The sequence below is a fragment of the Phoenix dactylifera genome, chromosome 10, assembly GCF_009389715.1.
Source record: "Phoenix dactylifera cultivar Barhee BC4 chromosome 10, palm_55x_up_171113_PBpolish2nd_filt_p, whole genome shotgun sequence".
Classification (NCBI taxonomy): Eukaryota; Viridiplantae; Streptophyta; class Magnoliopsida; order Arecales; family Arecaceae; genus Phoenix; species Phoenix dactylifera.
In genome coordinates this window covers 2,655,459-2,675,109 of record NC_052401.1, presented here as the reverse complement: position 1 = coordinate 2,675,109, position 19,651 = coordinate 2,655,459, and the positions used below count along the sequence as shown (strand labels likewise).

Sequence of the window (19,651 nt, the reverse complement as noted above, 5' to 3'; positions counted from 1 at the left end):
ACATTTTTTTCTGACGTTATTTTACTAAACTTTCTAACCTTAATTTTAACCACCGGACGTATATAAAAGAAATATCCAAACAATATGATTTAATTTGATAAAATCCTACAAGTTATCATAAGATCTATGCCCATAAAAATATATCAATTAGCAAGGAAGGATATTAATCAATTGTGCATGGTTTCTAGCCCACTCAGCTATATAGATAGGGATGGCAACAAGCCAAATATGGGTCAAATAGGCCATTATTCGTACTTATCTCGATGCAGAACAGAGCAAGAGATGGATAGAGATAGAGAAAATATATTGGATGGATCAAATCTGATAAAATTATAAAAATTATTTTTTATTCAAATCAATTTTTTAACCTCTAAAATAAAATTTATAAAAAAATTATATTTATCCGGACCAGATTTGTGACGAATTTTCTCAGTACTTAGATCTGCACCGGACCAGCAGCAAGTCAGGTAGAAACTGTTCGATGCAGGCCGCAAATTTCTGCATATCTTTTCGACCCATGGGCTCCCTCCACTGGGATCAATACCCATGTATGAATATGTCACTCCAGCGCTACCTTGGTACCAGCGGATCAGTAGCACTTTCATTGGTAACATCCAAATGTGGGCATCCGATCTTCAAATTTAATCGAGCCAACGCCCCTTCCATCCTGTCTCTCTCACCTAACCAAAGAAAGCAGAAGACAGAAGTACAAAACTAGATAAAGAGAACAAGGTGGGGCAAGGAAAGATCAAGCGATCTTTCATATGTGACAGCCATCGAACCCCATATATTTTCTGTTCTATTATGACCGTTCGATAAGCATCCCATGGCTAGTATAGGCTTGATTTTGTTGCGGAGCCCAGAATATCTTCTTACTAACAGAAGGCCCATCCATCGAGAATTCTGAGATCGCTAGGCTTCAGATCTACCAGCAGCGGCGAAGGGAGAGGAGAGAAGAAGAGACGGAGGAGAGGCTTTTCGATGGAGGGGAAGGAGGAGGAGGGGAAGAATAGGAGGAAGGAGGCGAAGCGGAGGCACGGGTCGACCACCTTGTTCGTGATGGTGGACTACCTCTTCCTCCTCATCTTCTTCTGTTTCCTCTGCTACGTCCTCTCAAGATCTTGCCCGCGTCTGCTTATTCTCTTTCACCACCTCCTAACCGGAAGAATTCCATCTTTATCTTAGGTGATAAAATGGCTTCTTTTAATTCCCCCTCTCTAACATTCGAATCGTTTCAGATCATTTATTCTTGGAATTGCGGCGCGTGATTTTGATCCCGGGCAAAACCTGTTTGTTTGGATGAATCTAATGAAATATTTGTATTGTTTTCTGGTTGTAACTTCTAAATTTGTTGCAAGATGAATTTTTTTGCAAGATGGTGATCGTTAGATAAACGGATCATGATGTGGCTTGCGTTGTATCTCTTGTGTTGGATGAATGATTTTTCCCCATTTTTTTTTTTTTTTTTGTTTCTTGTGGCTGTTATACAATTTTTTCTTTTTCCATTGGCTTATGGAGTCATTGCATTGAATAATGAAGCCCATGATGGAAATGTAATCAGTATGGTAATGCTGGAAAGAATGTTCAGATTTAAAATTCATTTCTTTCGCATGTAAATATGGTTTTATAATGTGATGGAGTTTGACTCATTGGATTTATTCTATGTCTGAATCATGCTAACGTTGTTGATATAAATCTTATTCTCTCCACATCTTTTCCCCTTTTGGACTTGCCCACAGTGTTCTATACGTTGCCAGATACTGGAAGCGTGGTTGCAACCTAGGCCAGCAAGATTTTTTGATTGAAAAGAATTGAATTATTTATCTGTAAGTGTTATTGATGTATTGGAATATTATTCTCATGAATTTTCTGGTAAAGAGTGACGAATTCGTTGCATAATGCTGACAATCTTTGGAAACCAATTCAGGATTGCTGCCTACTGTCATGCTGATTGGTTGGTTTATTCACTAGCCCTTGAATTTGATGCATGAACACTATAGACACCCAATGCTTGGTGCAACATAGATCAACTTCTCTTCTTTCTCTGTTCCTGGTTAAAAGTTTAGATTAAACTAGATTTGTTATATATGAATGAATTTTCATACAGTGTCTTCTTCCTGACTGTTTGTCACCAATCGATACTTAGAAGGAACAGTATTGGGTCAGGCAGGAATAGGAAGGGGAAATAGAGTTTATCAGTCTTTGCTAGGGGAATTTCTCTACAAAAGGCTAAAGAGTATCACAAGCATGATATATTTTGGGTATTCCACACAGAATCCAGAAGGCTCATATGAAATGCATGTTTGGCCAGGTGTAGATGTTAACTTTTGCAGCGATCATCGTGGCAAATTTGAACAATATCATTGAAAGATTTTGACAACCGCCATCAGGCACAAACAATATATTCTGTGTTTTTAGAATTAAGCAATTCATAAAACATTGACATTTGACATGATTGCTTCATATATTCTGTAGTTGAAGGTTTGAATATTATTTTGTTAAAATGATGGATGAAAAATAAACTACAGTGGGCATTGTAGAATGATGATTGACTTTAAGACATCCTGGTAAATATTAGAAGATACTTACTTCCTGATGATCCAGACACCACTGAAATTCGAATAACTTCTGATAAAACAAATGAAACACCATTTTTCTTTCTTTTTTTTGGTTAATTGCACCTTGATGCATAGTATCCATTCTGCGGCTAATTTTGGGGCAGTTACATGCAACTTGAACAAGGGAGATGTAAAAGTTGCGTTTTTCAGTGAGATTACATTCTTTACTGCATTTCTGCAAAGATTTCATTAGCTTTTGTGATGTAGTGGCCATTCACCATGTGTCACTGCATTCCCGTTAATATCTCAGGAACATCATAGCTGCTCTTGGTGGAATACCCCAGTCGTGGGAATTAAAAGAGCAAGGCACTTTTGTTTATTCTTTCCTAGGTGTATCCTGAACTTGATGTCCATCATCGGTTGATTGGTTTAAGGATGTGGAACAAAGAAGGGGAGGTGTGTGCAAGAGGATTAAGCTGGAAGAGGGAGGATTGCTAAGAGCAGAATGCTATTTGATTTTGTAACAGAAGGAAATGCAGGAACCTTCTTCTAATGTAGGGAGAAGAACGAATAAAGGTGATGTTTAGCAAGTGGCATGAGGGATTTGTTTCCTTCTCAACGGTCAAGAAGATTAAAGTAGCTTAAAGTTGCAATAATTTTGAGAAGATTATGTAAAACACTAGGATTGAAGTGCAACTTTAAATTTTATGCGTATTCCTTCACTCTCAAGCCTCACTGGCAGCTGAAAATGTTGACGTAAAACGCCCTTGCACAATTTTTGTGAACGAGCAACCTTTATGCACCTAATACCAGGCTCTGAACAGTTCTTTTTCTCTCAGAGGTAGCTGGAGCTCGAAATCCAGCAAAATCCTCGTTTAGAGGATAAGCTCTACCGCTACGACCAAAATCCTTGTTGCATCACCTTATATAAGGCAATCATAATGAGAATCCAGAATTCAGGCTGTTCCAAATGTGTCGATCAGAGTTCCAGCTTGTGTGGGTGCCATGAAAAAAATGCCACTATCAGATAAATATTCCATACAACCTTAAGTATGAGCTACCTATCAAAAACACCTGAGCGTTCCACTTTAAGATTAGGACAGAAACAGACTTCAAAATACAGTAGAACGCACTGATTTTGCAGTTAAAAAGCAGTCCCAAGAGGTCCAATACACGCCTTTTTTTGAGCCTAAGCAGCATCTGAAACTTATTTCCACTTGATTACTTCTAAACAAATGCTGGTGCACCGATAGCAAGTGTCAATAGCCGAATAATTAGCAGTTTACACCACTGACATTACATAGTTCCAACCAGAAATTCAACCTGTTACTGATGACCTCAATGAAGGTAATAATGAACAAATGATAAATGATCAAGAACCATAGTCTAAAATTTGAAAACAAATTCTAGAATGATTTGCAGAAGAAAATCCATCTCAATCAGAGCTAGTAAAGGCCATTAAAAATATGTGCAGTGATCATCAAGCACTACAACTGACATCCCAGATTGGCTGTCTCTGTTCCCAACATAAATGGGGACTATTGAAAGGTTTCAACATAACAAAACAATACCACACAATGCACACCACAATTCTAAAGTTGGACCAGCTTGCTTTCAATATTGGGTCATTAAGCTAACCAGGACCAACTTTGGGAATGTCATAATGCTCACTAAGATTTGCCAGGTACTGATTGAAGTCCTGAATCCGGTCACGATGTGATTTGTTTGCAGTCTTTGCCAGCCTATGCCTGTTGATTTTCTCCCTTTGTTCCACATACCGTCTCTCAGCTGGTGTAAGGTGATCATCACAAGCCGGTGTATGTCCATCCCCGAGCTTGTCAGCTTCAGTGCTTTCTTCAGTAGGATCAGTTGATACTCCTGCACTTTCACCTGAAAAGTCACAAACATGGGGCAAATGTTGCCAGGTCATTCAACATATCAGCAGCAATTGGCCTCATGGAGTGTAGAAAACAGTGGAAATCCATCCATATTTGATTTTGATTTGCAAATCCATTGGTGTCCTTAAAAGCCTTTGATAAACTATGAAGAAAAAGATAATATCATATTAGTTCCCTTAAAGAGATTCTAATATGTACAGTATAGTAACAGCCAACCTGCTGGAGGCTCATGTGTTTCAATTTGTGACTCGCGGTTATAATGATGCTTCTGCTTCGTTTTCTTCTTTACCCCACCTGTCTTGACATCTAATGCTTTTCCTTTCAGCTTAAGCTTCCCACCGACAACATTCTCATATGCAGACATTTTCCTACTAAAAGGAAGAACAAGGAATTCAATCTAATAAATGATACTATGCTTTGAAATATGATAGAATGCAGAGTACATAATATCAAATAAAACTATAGGAATGACATGAAAAACGAAAAATAGATTCCAACCAACAAGGTTCCTATTCTTATTATTTTTATTTATCTTTATTTAACCTACCTCCTATTGAGCTTCCACGTTTACTTCCAACAAAAAGGTCTTCCATAGTTTCCAGACAGCATAATTAGAAACTCCAACAATTACTTGTTTACAAGAACATAAAACACATGCACAAGAATATCATCAGTTCTTTGAGAAGGGTAAAGAATATCTAATGAATGGTAGGTTCACATGATGGATTTAACAGGGAAGGAGTATGTGATGGAAGGTTATGCTCTCATAAACTGGTTAAGTGTCTGGATGAACAGACATACTTCTTACTTCTTAGCGTATTTACTTTCCTGCTTCTCTCTTTAAAATATTCATAAATTATTAAAAGGACGCATTAACACAAGAAAAGTGAATTCTTACAAAAGCATCCCATTAGTCTATCAAATATTCAAATACGGAAAAGAATATCTAATGAATGGTAGGTTCACAGCTTCACATGATGGATTCAATACGGAAGGGGTATGTGATGGAAGGTTAGATCTCATCAACTGCTTAAGTGTTTTTTTGAGTCGACATACTTCTTAGCTTATTTATTTTTATTTAATTTTCCTGATTCTCTCTCTAAAATGTTCATTAAAATGTGTACCAAATCATGATGCTCCCACCGCTGCAAGGTCTAGGAAGAGTCAGACGTACGCAACCTTACCCCATGTGCTGAGAACTTGTATTTGTGTTTCGAACCTATGACAACTAAGTCAAGATGGAGCAATCTAACCATTACACCAAGGCCCACCGCCCTCTTTCTCTCTGTCTAAAATATTCATAAACTATTAAAATGGGTGTATTCACTAAAGAAGAGCGAATTCTTAAAAATAATTTTATGTATAGACTCCCAACTTCTAATTCTGCACTCTTGTGTTTCTCTGTTTATAGTTTATTCCTATGCGTGCAAATGTGGCAAAAGGAGGGATAATCTATCATTATTTTGTATGGCATATATAATATTGCAGGATACCATTAACAGGCCACAGTCATAAAAGTTGCTCAAGTGGCAAGAGGCCCTTAACCACCCAACTGTGCAACCAGGTCCTAAGTGTTCAAGCAAGCACATAATTTTATTTAATTTTCTTGCTTCTCTCTAAAATATTCATAAAAAGGTGTCCGAGTGCATGAGGCTCCCACCACCACGAGGTCTAGGGAGGTTAGATATACGTAGCTTTACCCCACATATGAAGAGGCTATTTTTGTGTTTCGTTTTTAACTCATGACACCCAAGCCACAATGGAGCAATCTAACTATTGCCAATGCCTGCCCTCTCTATCTAAAAGATTCATAAATTATTAAAATGGGTGTACTCACTATAGATGAGCAAATTATTACAAATAATTTTATGTACAAACTCCCAACTTCTAATTCTGCACTTCTATATTTCTCTGTGTATGGTCTATTGCTATAAGTGAAAACATGGCAAAAGGAGGGATAATCTACCATTATTTTGCATGGCATATATAATATTGCAGGACTACTTATAGGTAACAAGGCACAGTCAAATAAGTTGCTTTAAGTAATAGGAGGCCCTTAAGCAACCAACTGTGCGACCAGGTCCTAACCTGAGTGTCCGAGCAGCTAAGCTGTTTAGAACCCTTGAAAGCGACAGACACTTAAGTAGTACCACTTTGACAACATTTTATAATATTAAAGTGGTCTCCAAATCTCTACTGATAATTTGATCAACATAAGTTCCTCGAGAGGGATGGTTTCCAGCAAACATTCTAAGATGATTATAAAGAATTGAAGCTACCATTTATAATTATTCTTGATGGCTAAGAAGAAGTAAAGCTCTATCAAGCAAAGAAGAAAACTCAATTCCTAGAGTAAGAGTGTAGTTGTGGAATGGGGAAATGAATCTCTAAGAAATTCTAATAAGCAAGTTCTTAAGAAGTTGGCACGGTAGCAGGTTCCTATAAATTCCAAAGCATGTGCAACAACCTAAGGTAGAAGTAGTTGTTTTGTGCTACTAAAGAACAGGATCATTCTTAATTATAAGTAAACATGCCTAACATACATAAACAATAATCATCAATTCTTGTCCCATCTATCTACTTTCAGCTTTGTGATCTAATATAGTCATTCCTTGCTCTTTCTTAGATTTAATAGACATTGATCTCAAAATCCTCAATTCTACCGCATTCATCTTGTTTGCTCGGACCTTCTTTATTTCCCACGATCCCAAACTGTATAACCATGCAAATCTTATTGGCAGCTTTTATATAATGCTTTTCCTAAAATTAATAAGGAATACGTCAGTAATGTAACATCCCAAAGATCACCTCTCTAATTCATGTACCCAATGCTAATTTAGCTAACTATCTCTTCATCTATCTTCCATTATTAGATACAGTAGATTATTAGTTTGACAACATAAGTTTGCCATGGTATCTCTGGACAATCAATTTTGACTAGGGTCTTATTTTCATTTCTACCCAATACAACCTAGAATAATATATCTAAACAACAAACAATTGATAAGTGACCAGCATGTGCGACACATGGATACCAATGCCACTATATCAATTCATACTTATCCCAAAAACAAACCGTTACTTTCCCCAGCATGTGTTTGCATTTTCACTTGTCAAAACAGTTGTTATGTAATCACACTCTCAGGCCCCCACCCTTTACATTAGAAAATCCTCTCCTAATCTCCCCATATTGTTAGTCATCATCTCTCACTAAACAGGCTCCTCATCCCTAATATCACAATCTACTCAGTGTGTACAAGAATTCTTTGTTTAAACCACAGTTTTCTAGTGCAGATCATGAGGGTTTTCTTTCTTCTCACTGGGATGGAAATACTATTTTTGCTTTTGATGGAAGCCTATTTTCCCCATTTTTAACTCCTAAACTTGTTCTCTCATGCTACAGCTTCATCATCCCACTACTTGGTGACTTCATGACTCAAAAGAATGTCAATGTCATCATCTTCTTTTTGAGAGTGACAACTAATATGAATGTGACATATCACACATGGATGTCGTTAATTGAGACTGTTAAGTCCTCTCTACTCCAGCTACATTGGACCCCATATGCCTCTTCCTTCCATCCTCAACTTCCTTAGTTGTTCATGCAACATTTTTATGAGCCTCTTTCTTTAATAGGACCCTTCCTCCGACATTAACTCTCAAGTGACCAAGTATCACTGATACTCGTCAACATCATGGAATCCTTGAGCCCTTCTGATATCCAACCGGCTCTATTGAACTCTTTCTATGTCCAACCTAATATCCCTCCAACCATGAGTTCCATGGAGTTACTATGTCTTTTAAGGTCAGTAACCTACCAAGGATTCGCCTAATATCACCTTCTCCAATGCACACCATCTATAGCATATCCTATTACACCAACATAATAGTCTTGTAAGCCCCTCCATATCCCAATTTCCGAGCGCACATTGCATCTCAATTTTTACTAAAACATATATAAAGTAATGTTATTTCTACCATCAACTCAAAATGGAAGTTTTTAAACCTTTCCTATTTCTTCAATCTAGATGTTGCCTTCTCCAGTGAATAGAACTTAGGGCATGATCAAAGTACATCATCAACTCAATCAATCATGTATTTTCATTATTATTTTTTTTACCGTTAATGCCCAAAACAAGCTCCATTTGAAACTCTTTCCATTACATGCATGCCCCTCCATCATATTACTACAACTTGATCATCTCCTATGCCAATCCTATTTTCCTATACTCTTACCGAAGCCACTAAGCAATTCCATTTATCTACAAAAGATATGATGTAAATATCAGCCAGTACAACTGATCAACATTCCATTCATTGACCCCGAATTCACCATGTCACACCAATAACATAGCCAAATTCCTGGACCAAACTTGCACACAGAATTCAGATCTTGATCGTTTTCATTACTATTTCTTGTTCCATCCATCAGATATCTCTCCAGTAAGCCTCTCAGGAAAGTGGCGCCTTTCTAAAATAATCACTTGCTCGTCACTATTCTTATACCTTGTTCTTAATTGGGCTCGAAATCCGTACTAATCGACATCAAACTACAGGGTTCTTCATCTTTCTTGAGAAGTCCCTTTCCCTAAAGGAGCAAGAAGCAAGAAATAAACCGACTATAGAGCGTAAAATGTAAAAATTGAAACGTACGTCTTAAATTATTGCACAAATCCAGTTAAATTTTTAATCGATTAGTTTCTTGCGAACTTCTTATCATCAATTTCTCAGGGTGAGAGACGGATGTAGAGAAAGAAAGAACCGTACCGGGTTTCGGTGGCCGGCAGGCGCCACCGGAGATGGAGGTGCAGCGGACGGTGGAGCGTCGAGGAAGAGACTTGGCTCCTGGGCCCCAGAGCGTGGAATCGTGGAGTGGAGAGATCGAAAGAAAGCCCCAATTCTTAGCCCCCCGAATTTGGTGGGTATTTTAACACAACCTAAACCGTCCGGTTCGTGCGAACCGGGAAGGCTTTGCGGGTTCTGTCAAACCGGCCAGTTCGAACCCGTTTTCAAAACCACGGTGGCCTATAGCTTAGAAAGAGTCAAATAAATTAGCAAAAAAATAGCATGATTTTGGTTGGGTTATTAAGAGGATGGTTATGGCTGATGAGAATTGAGAGCCACTTTGTAAAGCAAAAGAAGGGATGGTAGTTGGGCAACAGGTGATGAGGCTGTGGTGCAAGGGCTAATGTTGCTTCTCTAGAAAATTTTTTGCCATCTCTGATGAGCTTGCTCCTTTGTTATGCCATGTTTTTTTGGCATGGAGTAAAGCTCATCAACCAAAAGCAAGTAGGAAAAATAGCAGGGAAGCAAAAGAATGGCATCCGAGCCATGAATTTTTCTTCTCTCTTTTACTTCTCTTTTTAAGAACTTCTATCTATTAGTAATGAGCCATTCAGAGGAGGGTTTGAATTTTCAACAAGTAATCCAGCTTGGGCTGGAATGGTTTCATTCCACTCTGTGAATGACTTCATCAAGTGGCTTCACTCATTAATAAAAATAATATCTTTATCCAAATAGGCTGAACTTTATTTTTTCCAACTTGCAGAAGCTTAGTCATCCACTGATCATTTTGCTCAGCAATTTACAAAAACTAGTTGACAAAAAAAGCTTCATAGATAAAAAAAATATGCCAAGAGAAGATAAGATGGGTAGATATCTAAAAAATTTATTGCATAACTGTTCTCAGTTACCAATCCTGCAAAACAATAGGTTGATTCCTGAGATTATTCATAGCCACTTGGCATTTATATCACTGCATTTGTCTGCCACAGTCCATGTTTGTTCTTTTCATTGGCATGCTCACTTGGAGAATGGAATGCAGCAACTCATATTTAAAAATGGTACCATTTTATTTCCAAATGAATTGCAGATAATACATGCCTTCCACTAAGCATTTGAAATAGTAAACTACTATAAAATTTTTGCATTTGGCAGAATTATTGTCTGTACAAAAGTTTAACACGAGGCTATGAGAAAAGGCATAACAAAGTGTTCTTTGCCGCCAGGTATTTTAAGAGCTGTCTGCTGCAACAACAAGGATCTTTTCTTGGGTATTATAAGAGCTGAAACTGATGCATTTGCAGGGATCCTTTCTATGGCATCACAGCAGTTGAACTGCTGCTATGGCAGGAATCTTTTCTCGAAGCTTCTGTGTTAGTGCCACTCGAACAGTCATAACCCCAGCAGCTGGGCCCGAAAGTCGAATTTTCACAATTGGCTCTTCAATGCTGACAAGCTCAAGTTCACCACCACCAGTTCCACTGAGGTATGGCCGGATCTCATCAAGTACCTGATATGGGGCAAAAGATGAGCATCAAAGTTTTAGCTTCCACATCATTAATTGGTTAGCAAATAATAAAGGAGCAATGTGCCTACATCATGTAGGCTCCTGGGACTTAAGGTGGCCAAATGCAAAATTGTACAGATGAAGTACAGAAATGGGCTTAGGGATTTTGATGCAGATGAAGATTATTTACCTTTTTGTCGTCATTAAATATAATTAATGATATAGATGATAATTACATTTATTAGAAAGAGGATAGGAAAAAAATGGAAAGTAAATGCATGTGCAAGACTATCAGGAAAGATGCCTTTTTATGAAACCATCATAAAATTAGGTCAAAATCAAATTGATATGGTATGAGAATCTATGCTGTGTAAGAAGTTGAATATAAGTGTCCTGCCATGCCCAGGAATAGAGTGATTATCTAGGTCTAACAAGAGGCTTGTAATCAAAACTTATTAATGTGATGTGAATATATTAGGGATGTAAGCGAACACATTTTGACATTCAGCCCCTTTTTTTAAATTCTTTCCCAAGGGTGAAGGCTCAAATATTTTTGTCACCAAAGTACTTCACTGGAGTTTTAGTATGACAAGACTACTGGTGCATGAGATGCTTTTGTTATAAATTTTTGCTGGACACTTTTTTTTTTATGAACTTTATTGGATAATTTTGGTTCATTAATAGGACACTGTATGTCTGAAGACCTTGTGCTGATTATAATTCCTAAAACATTTCTCTTTTGTTAGGTTTGATTTATAATGTAAAACTTGAATCTTATATATTGACATGGCTGGTCATGGAAATTGAGGCAATGCTTGATTCAACCACTTATGACAAAAGCCAGACCCACACCATCTCCCTAACATTTAGGACTCATATGGGGTGGTGGCCATGAATCAACATGAGTGTACGACCATGCCAGCTTAGTGCAGTCAAAAAGCGGCTGAAAAAATTTGAATGGGAATTATTACTTGTTAACAAGTGACTCATTCAGAATTTTTCAACTTTTTTAAGGCATTTTATGTCAGGATTAGTATTATTGACGCTTCGAAAATAGATGCTACTTCAATATCTGCACCATGTTACAGTTGACCCTATTTAAGAAGTAGGTACTGCAAATAATGGAAATTGGATGGCAATCTAAATCAAGGCAACCTCATAGAATTGGTATCGCATATCTAGACTGTATCCATACCCAGTGAGTTATACCTGACCCATCTCTTAATATTGAATCTACAAGAAACAAAAAAAGATACTGGAAATCAGTGAAAGCACTTGCCAGTCCCCTCAGCAAATGATAACATAAATGGTGGGCCCCACCATGAGCCAAAGAGGGGATAGAACTAAAAAACAAAAGTACAACAATCCCCCACCCACGTCAGCCAGCAAAAAAGAGACTCTGACCACACCACAAGTATAATTGGAAGAAAATGAAAAGCAAATTATGGAAGGCAGTAAATTTTCAAAGAAAAATAATTGTAAGGAAAGAACTGCTACCATGTAAATGTTACCTTCTCGATGTTTTCGGCATTCAGCTCAAGCCCTGCTTCCTCATCATTAATGGATTCAACTGCAACTATTTCTGGAATTTTCTCCATCAAGCGGCGCTCAATGCCCATCTTCATTGTCATAACAGAACTTGGACATGATCCACATGCTCCTTGTAATTTCAATCTTACAACATTTCCATCAATCTCATGTAGTGCGACATTTCCTCCATCTGCAATAAGATATGGTCGCACTTCATCTAAAATTGATTCGACATTTTCTGCAGTTAGTGGCAATTCCACTACTGGATTAGGAGTAGCGATAGCTTTGACCACTGCAGCAAGGAACAAAGAAGAATGACATCACAAATTTATTCAGGGAAAACAAAATAAAAAACCAGTATATATTATAACAGCCTTGCGAAAAAATTGCCAGAAACATACTTTGTAGCCCATGCTGAAACTTAAGACATTTGCTAATTGGCTAATTGGAAGATGCTTGCTTGAAAAGTTGGGTTCAGTTTCAGTTCCATATCAATTACAGTTTTACGGGTTTCAAGTCCCTTCAAAGCATGCTTCTTAGCATACCTCATTAAAGATAGGGAAATTGGATGTTGCCAGAAAATCAAACATGTCAGGTTCGTTTTTGTGAATTCCTAGGAATCCAAATACAATATCCACTTGAACCAAAAGAACCATGGTCCCAACTCTCCAGTCTCTCTTTTCTTGACATACACAGGACGAGGGATCAGCTCTTATATGTTGAATAGAACTATAGAAGTGTCCTTCGGGAGTAGATGACTTGAATTCTTATTTATCATAGTATAAATTCACTTATTTTTCTTTCTCTCGAGAACACACCTTTTTTCATGCCCTTGATGGGGTGGGCAAAACTTTCTTACAGTATTTTAAAGGTGGTTGCACGATGTTTGCAGTCATGGGACTGCATATTGCTTAGCAAAAGACAGATACATAGAAAAATAAATAGAATATCAAAATAAATTAAAGGAGTTAAAGAAAAAAAAACATAGGTAAGTGTAACATGGACATGTTAACTCGTTACATTAAAAAATCAATAATATTATCCAATAATATTAATTAATAAAAATAGTCCATAACTTAAGTTACTGCAACAAGCAAATCTACCAAATGACACATAATATTTAAAACAAAATAGTAAGAAGAAATCAATCAAATTTATAGTCTATAGCTAAGATGTTTGAACACCTATGAGAAAGAAATGGGGTTATAATTTGTTTGGCCAACACACCCAAAGCCAAAATCTAGCCAAAATATACCATCCAAGACCCTTCTACACTACTCAGACCTAAATGGGCTGCTTAGATACCCGCCAGACCATCGGACCATACATAGTTGGGCCCTAAGTAGGGTGGTCGAAGGACTACCAGCCAGGCAGTTCAAGTGCCTGCTCCTTAAAACAATACTTTCTTCCCCTCTTTTCTCACTTGGGTTTCAATGAATCATTACTGCATCTCAAAGGAGTGGAACAATAATTATTTTTGGGTGCTTAAGACAAGTAACTACTTCAGAAGCCTTAAGCTAGTAGCATTGTCCAACCACTGCTCATAACACCAAGAGATCTTGGTTCTTTCTTAACCATAGCTATAAGCAGCATTTCTTTGTCCAATTATTATATACCCTAGCTTGTCATTTAGTCCTATATCTAGAGGATCTTCAAAAAGGATACTTGCCCTTGAGCTTGGATTCTTTGTGTCCATTTCTCTTTACTTTCTGCTTTATATGACTCCCATTGGTCCACATCAAAGCCATATATCTTTGTTGGTCCCACCAGCCTCCCATCTAATGCTTGCAAATGGGGTCTTTCTCCTGTTAAAACAGAGAAAAAAAATTGAATAAAAAAGAATGAGGCAAGGCAACGGCTATCTCTCAATCAACGATCATCCTCCTCGGCCGCCCTCTCGAACTCTATCAAAGTCCCAAGTTACCCAAGATCATGGAGGCTATGGGAGCTTGGTGGGGTCTCCAGTGAGGATGGTTAGTGGTGTCTCTCTCCGACAAGGAGACATAGGCCACTAGCAACTCTGCCTGCTCCCCTCCTCAAGTCTCCTTTTTAGAAGATTTAGATTTAGATTCAGATCTCTCCCTCTCCTCCCCTTCACGTCAGCCACCCCTCTTCCCTTTGCCCCCTTGCTCGACTTGAACCCTAACCCCAAGCCTAGCTTCAATCCCTCCTAGATCTTCACCTGTTGTGAGGGATCAATTCTACCTCGGCGCCCCTAACAATCCCTCCCTCAATGCCACCCTCTCCTGCCTCCGCCTCCTCTCCCCAAGTCATTCATTCTCCATACACTCCGCCACTGCCCCCAACTAACCATTATCAGGCCCTTTGCCCCACTCCTCTACCTTTGCCTCTGCTTCTTTGACTAGTTTGGCCACCAACCCTACCAATGCCACCCTTGCACTACCTACAATGCCTCGTTGTCTTCCATCTTCCACCTCTATGAGTCCCACATCACCAGCTATGACATCGCTGGCAAACCCAAGCTCGCCCTCTAGCTTTTCGACCACATGTGCTTCCATAACCTCTACCTCAATGCCTTCTCCAATCATACCCTCCCCAACTCCCTCATTGAGGCCTCCAGCTTTGACTTCACTAACTCCATCTTCATCCATGTCGCCACCCACAGCCTCGTCAACCACATCACTACATGCATCAATGAAGACCTTTTGCTGCCAGGGCCACCTCAACCATGCCGAGGCCTACCTCACCACCACAAAAGCTCCACATTTCTGACTACTGCATTGCCGATAGTTGAATAGTGGCAAAGGAGGATGATCGGCAATCGGAGAGACGGCTGTGCGGAGAAGCCCCCCTCAAATCAGTGTCATGCTCTTACCCTTCTTGTCTCTTTGTTTCTCTTTTATTTTCTTTTTCAATTTTTTTGATGGGAGAAAGGATGATGTTTGCAAGCATTAGACCGGAGGCTGGTGGGGCCTAACAAAGAAACGCGGCTTCGACATGGACCAATGAGAGCCGCGAAACATAGAATGTAACAGGAAAGCAGGCATAGAGAATTCACACTCCTTGCCCTCGCCGGTTAGGTTAGAGTTTTATCTTAACAAAGGGAATGAATCAAATAAAACAAATCAAATATCTTCTCTGAAAATTTCTCAAGAACAAAATGGATATGAAGTGAAGGTACCAGTTCATAGGACCCTTCATCACTTAAAAATGTGATGACACAGCTTGTAAGTCTTCTTTACTGAATTAATTCCAACTCCATGTTTTTGTACTTACAATTATCCACCACAACACCTTCTATGCTCATCTTTTGGTGCATCCATCTTTTGCTTTGTCCACCATGCCAATCCAAATAGTAAAACCAAAACTATCACCATTTGAAGAGATGGAGAGTTGCAATTAGGTTTTATAGGCATGCAATAATGGGACACTACGGACATGCGCCATCCTTCCTGTAATCAAGACCATCAGTTGAGTAGATTCTCATCTATTATCCCTACTTCTTCGTATTAGCCACATCTTTCTGTCTGACTCAAATGGATATTACAAAACAGAATACCATACTCATAAACTATTGGTTTATATAATCCATTGTTTCTGTTCGACGTGATATGGTTTATTTATATAATTAACCTCTAAGACCCGTCTACTTAGAAGCAATTCATCGGTAACTTCAACTTTAAATCCATTCTCTGATCACATGTATATATTAGCAGCTACTAACCAGTTATGAAAGACAAGCACAGAGACAAGATTTATGGAACTAGTCAAATCAACAGCCACCCAACTGAGAGAATACGAGATCCTCCCTTCCACATCTCCCGACAAACAGTACGTTTACGATGCAATAAAAGGAAATAAATCCAAATCAAAATTATCCATAGACTAAGCTATCTTGCAAATAATGAATCCTGATAGAGAACTCCGGTGTTTTGTAAGATTAGAAACAGAGAAGGAACCCCCCAAAACCCTACTTTACGAAACGAATAAAGTCCAATAATCTAAAGACAAGACATGAATTGAAGTGAGAGGCTCCCGTGCCACCGCGTTCGGGATCTGGGAACCCTCCGAAGAGCGGAACGTGAAGAAGTCCCGACCCTACTCCTCCTTCCCCTGAAGCCCGAATCCTGCGATTCACAGAACAATTACAACAATACACGAAATAAAATCAGATTAAAGAGATTACTAGAAATTTCTCCTTGGAATCAGGGGTGAGGAGGGAGGGGCGAGAGAGAGACCTTGGAGGAGACAGGTCGGAGCGGAAAGAAGGCGGAGGGAAGAGAAGAGGGATAGAAGGAGGGAGGAGGTTCCGGGGCTGCTGAGATCGGCAGAAAAGGAGAAGGATTTAACACCACGGATTGCATCATTAAAAGCTCTCGATTTCTCGATCTTCCTTGCGTGAGGCTTCTCTCAAGGAAAGGACGGCAGGGCTGACGAGCTACTCAGCACGCTACAACGACGATACGCAGGTGACGAGGGCGGCGTCAAACGAGTGGGGGGGACTGGAAATCGCCCTCTCAATTCAAGCGGCAATATATGGTTACGGCCACCATCCCATCTTCTAGGCGGTTCCTTTTTCTAATTGTCAGCGGCCCGGCTGGTTGGAACGCTCAGCCCACTTTGGCGGAGCCGTTCGCACTAGAACTTTCATAGATCATTTTTTTTTTGTGGAGCAGAAGTTTATAAAAAAATATTTATTATTTTAATATATTTTTTAAAGCACTCTAAATTTTAATATGTATTTGATAAATAATTAAAAAAATACTTTTAGAATAACAAAATAACTATAAGAAAAAGATATTTAAAATACATAAAAAATATATATAATAATAACAATATTATATATTATAACTATTATATATTATTTAATAATATATAGTTAATAATTTTGATAATATTTATTATATATTATTTTTTATTGATATAATTTTTAGAAACTAATTTTTGGAAGAAATATAGGGCACACAATCATACTTGCAAAAGTAAGATTTTATGATTTTTTTTCTAATGTTTTTGTTTAGAATGATGGATAAATAAATGAAAAAAGAAAAAATACTTTGATAATGTGGCAAGGAAGAAAGCAAAGCCGGTTTTTTTTTTTTCTTCATGCATTATGATATGAAGGGATATTTTCTGCAATTATATGATTTTGTCATAGATATTTTGGTCTTAAAAAAATTATAAATCTAAAATGCATGTTAAAAGTACTTATCCAAAGAAGTTACATTTGGAGCTTCTCTCAAGTAAATATTTTTAACTTTTTGACAAATTAAAATAACTCTGCCAAATGAGACTTCGATCTCGAAAGATGGCTCTTCTCTCTCTATATATCCATTGCCATTCTACTATCTCCTCCCACTGTTGACATTTTATTCTTTTCTTCCTCTTGTATCGTGGCACGTATCAAAATTTTATCTGCATATTTTGCTTATAATGAATGTACTGATTTGGCCAACATACCAAAACTTATCATTATATTTTCATAAAGCTCCCTGTTGACCGTTGTGGCCATGAAACCCAAATTAAGGGAATATCTCGGTACCTCGATGCAATGCTTACAGTTTACGTAAGTCGATAATTAATTTACCCATCGTAAAACTAATATTTTAGTTAGAGAAGGGATGGAACGGACCACACAACAACACAAAGCCGGTAACATGTCAAATTGCAACGTATAACAAAGCCAGTATTAAATTTCGCCAGGGAGAAACAGCCCACCATCACAAAGCAAACCACACAACTTAAGCATGTCCTGCCTTTAACAACTAGTTTGCACCCGATGGGCAGGTGCACCAGGTGCCAGGTGAGACCCATGAGAGTCAAAACATTGAGGAAGGATGAGTAGTTGTTGAGCATCTTCAGTCTCTTATTCAGCTTCACCATTCTACTCTTCACCACCTCCTGGTCCACCGTCACCGTAGTCCTCGCCACCCCAAACGCCGTGCTCGTCGGCGTGGCGGCAGCAGTAGTCGTGGTAGCCGTCGCCGACGCCGGCTCAACGAGCACGTCCGCCATGTCCCTTCCCCTTCCTTCTTCCTTCATCACCTTCATCCTTTCGAACATAGCCTACGAAGTAATTTGAACCAACTAAATAATTAGAAACTATAACAATCTGGACAAAAAAGAGAAAGAATCCTCTAGTACTATATGATAGCCAACCTTCGTGGCCTTAGGCTCCAGGAAGAGCATGTTCGCCAAGACCAGCACAAAGGATCCTAGCAAATTGTAGCCCTGCAACCGCTCTGCCACCGCCCCCCGGCCCTGCCCAAAGAAGTGTGCAAGCCATGCAACTCCGACGCCGTAAGCCACCACGCGGAAGTACACCGGATACAACTTGCTCTGCATCAGCCCAAACTGCTGCCTCGGCAGCGCCGCGGCGAGCACATGGCTCGACACGAAGGTCCCCACACACGTCCCGTACGCAGTAGCAAACCCAAGCAGCTGCGCCCGCCGCCGCCGCGTGCTCGCCGTCTCCGGCGCCCCGACGTACACAATCGCATCATAGGCCACATCCCGAGCTCGCTGAATTATATCGGTCAGGTTCCGCCGCAGCTCGCTAGCTGCCGCCGCCGCTGCCTCGGTCTCGTTCACCACCTTCTCGGAAATGCTTGATATATTTCCAACCATGTCCTGCCCAGCTTCCTTGCATGAGTCCACTGTTTTCTTGACGGTGTCCTTCGCGGTATCCTTGAGTTCCGAGGCCTTGGCCCCGGCGATGTCCCTGCTCCTGTCCATGACATTTTGGTGTCCTTTGCAGTCTCCTCAAGCTTGGAAGCTTTTTCGGCGACCTTATCCTTGCTCCTGCCAACCAGGTTGGATAGCTTATCCTTGCAGGTGCCATAGGCATCGCATATCTTATCCTTAGTGGAATGGGATTGGGTGGTGGGAGTGGAGGCCCTGGCCAACGTTGGGAGATGGGAGGAAGCCTCTTGGAACTTTTCCTTCGCTTTTTCAATGAGGTGATGGGCGGTTTCGGAAGGCGGGAGTGGTCAGAGGGGACATGGCGTTCGTACTCGACGACGATGAGGCGGTGGCCTTCTCGGACGAGAGTGTCGGGTGACGGGGCTTGGGTGGCTCCGGCGGGGGCGACCATACGCCGGCGGCGGCGAGGGAGGAGATGAGGAGGCCCAACGCCAGGAGGTTCATCATCTCTGCGTCTAGAATTGGGTCAAGAAACAACAACGAACAAAGTGGAAGCTAGCACGTCCGTTTCGGTTTCAGTTTTTGGCCTGGCTCCGATAGAGCTATGCACCCACGTAGCTAGTTAGCTAAATGGAGGTGCTTGCACGTGTCCAGAGACAGACACGTATCGTTTGGACGTGTCCGACATCGGACTGTCGAACCTGGAAGCGGCTCTCGGCGAGCGGTGGGACGAAAAGATTGGAACAAGAGTGCGGATGGCCCACGTAGGCCTA

At 39.8% G+C, this 19,651-nt stretch overlaps 3 protein-coding genes across 4 annotated transcripts; all 3 read right to left on the bottom strand.

Annotated features, from left to right (window-relative positions):
- Positions 1–3,970: 3,970 nt before the first annotated feature.
- On the bottom strand, positions 3,971–9,378 carry LOC103719955 (protein FAM32A-like). 2 transcript variants are annotated; one of them, XM_008809443.4, is made up of 3 exons: positions 9,224–9,378; positions 4,673–4,827; positions 3,971–4,448 (listed from the first exon to the last, which is right to left on the bottom strand). In XM_008809443.4, exons 2-3 carry the CDS (start codon positions 4,818–4,820, stop codon positions 4,192–4,194), a joined length of 405 nt encoding a protein of 134 aa, XP_008807665.1. In that variant the 5' UTR covers positions 4,821–4,827; positions 9,224–9,378; the 3' UTR covers positions 3,971–4,191. The 2 variants fall into 2 exon arrangements, with proteins under 2 accessions (XP_008807665.1, XP_008807666.1); XM_008809444.3 differs by having other exon boundaries at positions 4,673–4,824; positions 9,224–9,371.
- Positions 9,379–10,287: 909 nt separating this feature from the next.
- LOC103719957 (nifU-like protein 2, chloroplastic) lies at positions 10,288–16,762 on the bottom strand. The gene is made up of 4 exons (XM_008809445.3): positions 16,475–16,762; positions 16,273–16,363; positions 12,257–12,567; positions 10,288–10,748 (listed from the first exon to the last, which is right to left on the bottom strand). The coding sequence occupies exons 1-4, from the start codon at positions 16,601–16,603 to the stop codon at positions 10,560–10,562; spliced, it is 720 nt and encodes a 239-aa protein (XP_008807667.2). The 5' UTR covers positions 16,604–16,762; the 3' UTR covers positions 10,288–10,559.
- An 896-nt stretch (positions 16,763–17,658) lies between these two features.
- On the bottom strand, positions 17,659–19,426 carry LOC103719958. Its single transcript, XM_039131081.1, is given in 4 exon segments — positions 17,659–18,302; positions 18,396–18,985; positions 19,021–19,213; positions 19,215–19,426. Coding segments are annotated over 4 exon segments (1,410 nt in total). The 5' UTR covers positions 19,386–19,426; the 3' UTR covers positions 17,659–17,846.
- Between the last annotated feature and the right edge of the window lie 225 nt (positions 19,427–19,651).

What these genes read in the sequence shown, in the direction of transcription:
- LOC103719957 (XM_008809445.3), bottom strand. Translation starts at nt 16,603, where the DNA reads ATGATGCAATCCGTGGTGTTAAATCCTTCTCCTTTTCTGCCGATCTCA. An exon ending in TCCGACCTGTCTCCTCCAAG is followed by an intron (nt 16,364 to 16,474) that starts GTCTCTCTCTCG and finishes TGTGAATCGCAG; the next exon opens with GATTCGGGCTTCAGGGGAAG. An exon ending in ATCCCGAACGCGGTGGCACG is followed by an intron (nt 12,568 to 16,272) that starts GGAGCCTCTCAC and finishes TCCTTGCTGCAG; the next exon opens with TGGTCAAAGCTATCGCTACT.
- LOC103719955 (XM_008809443.4), bottom strand. Translation starts at nt 4,820, where the DNA reads ATGTCTGCATATGAGAATGTTGTCGGTGGGAAGCTTAAGCTGAAAGGA. An exon ending in AACACATGAGCCTCCAGCAG is followed by an intron (nt 4,449 to 4,672) that starts GTTGGCTGTTAC and finishes GTGACTTTTCAG; the next exon opens with GTGAAAGTGCAGGAGTATCA.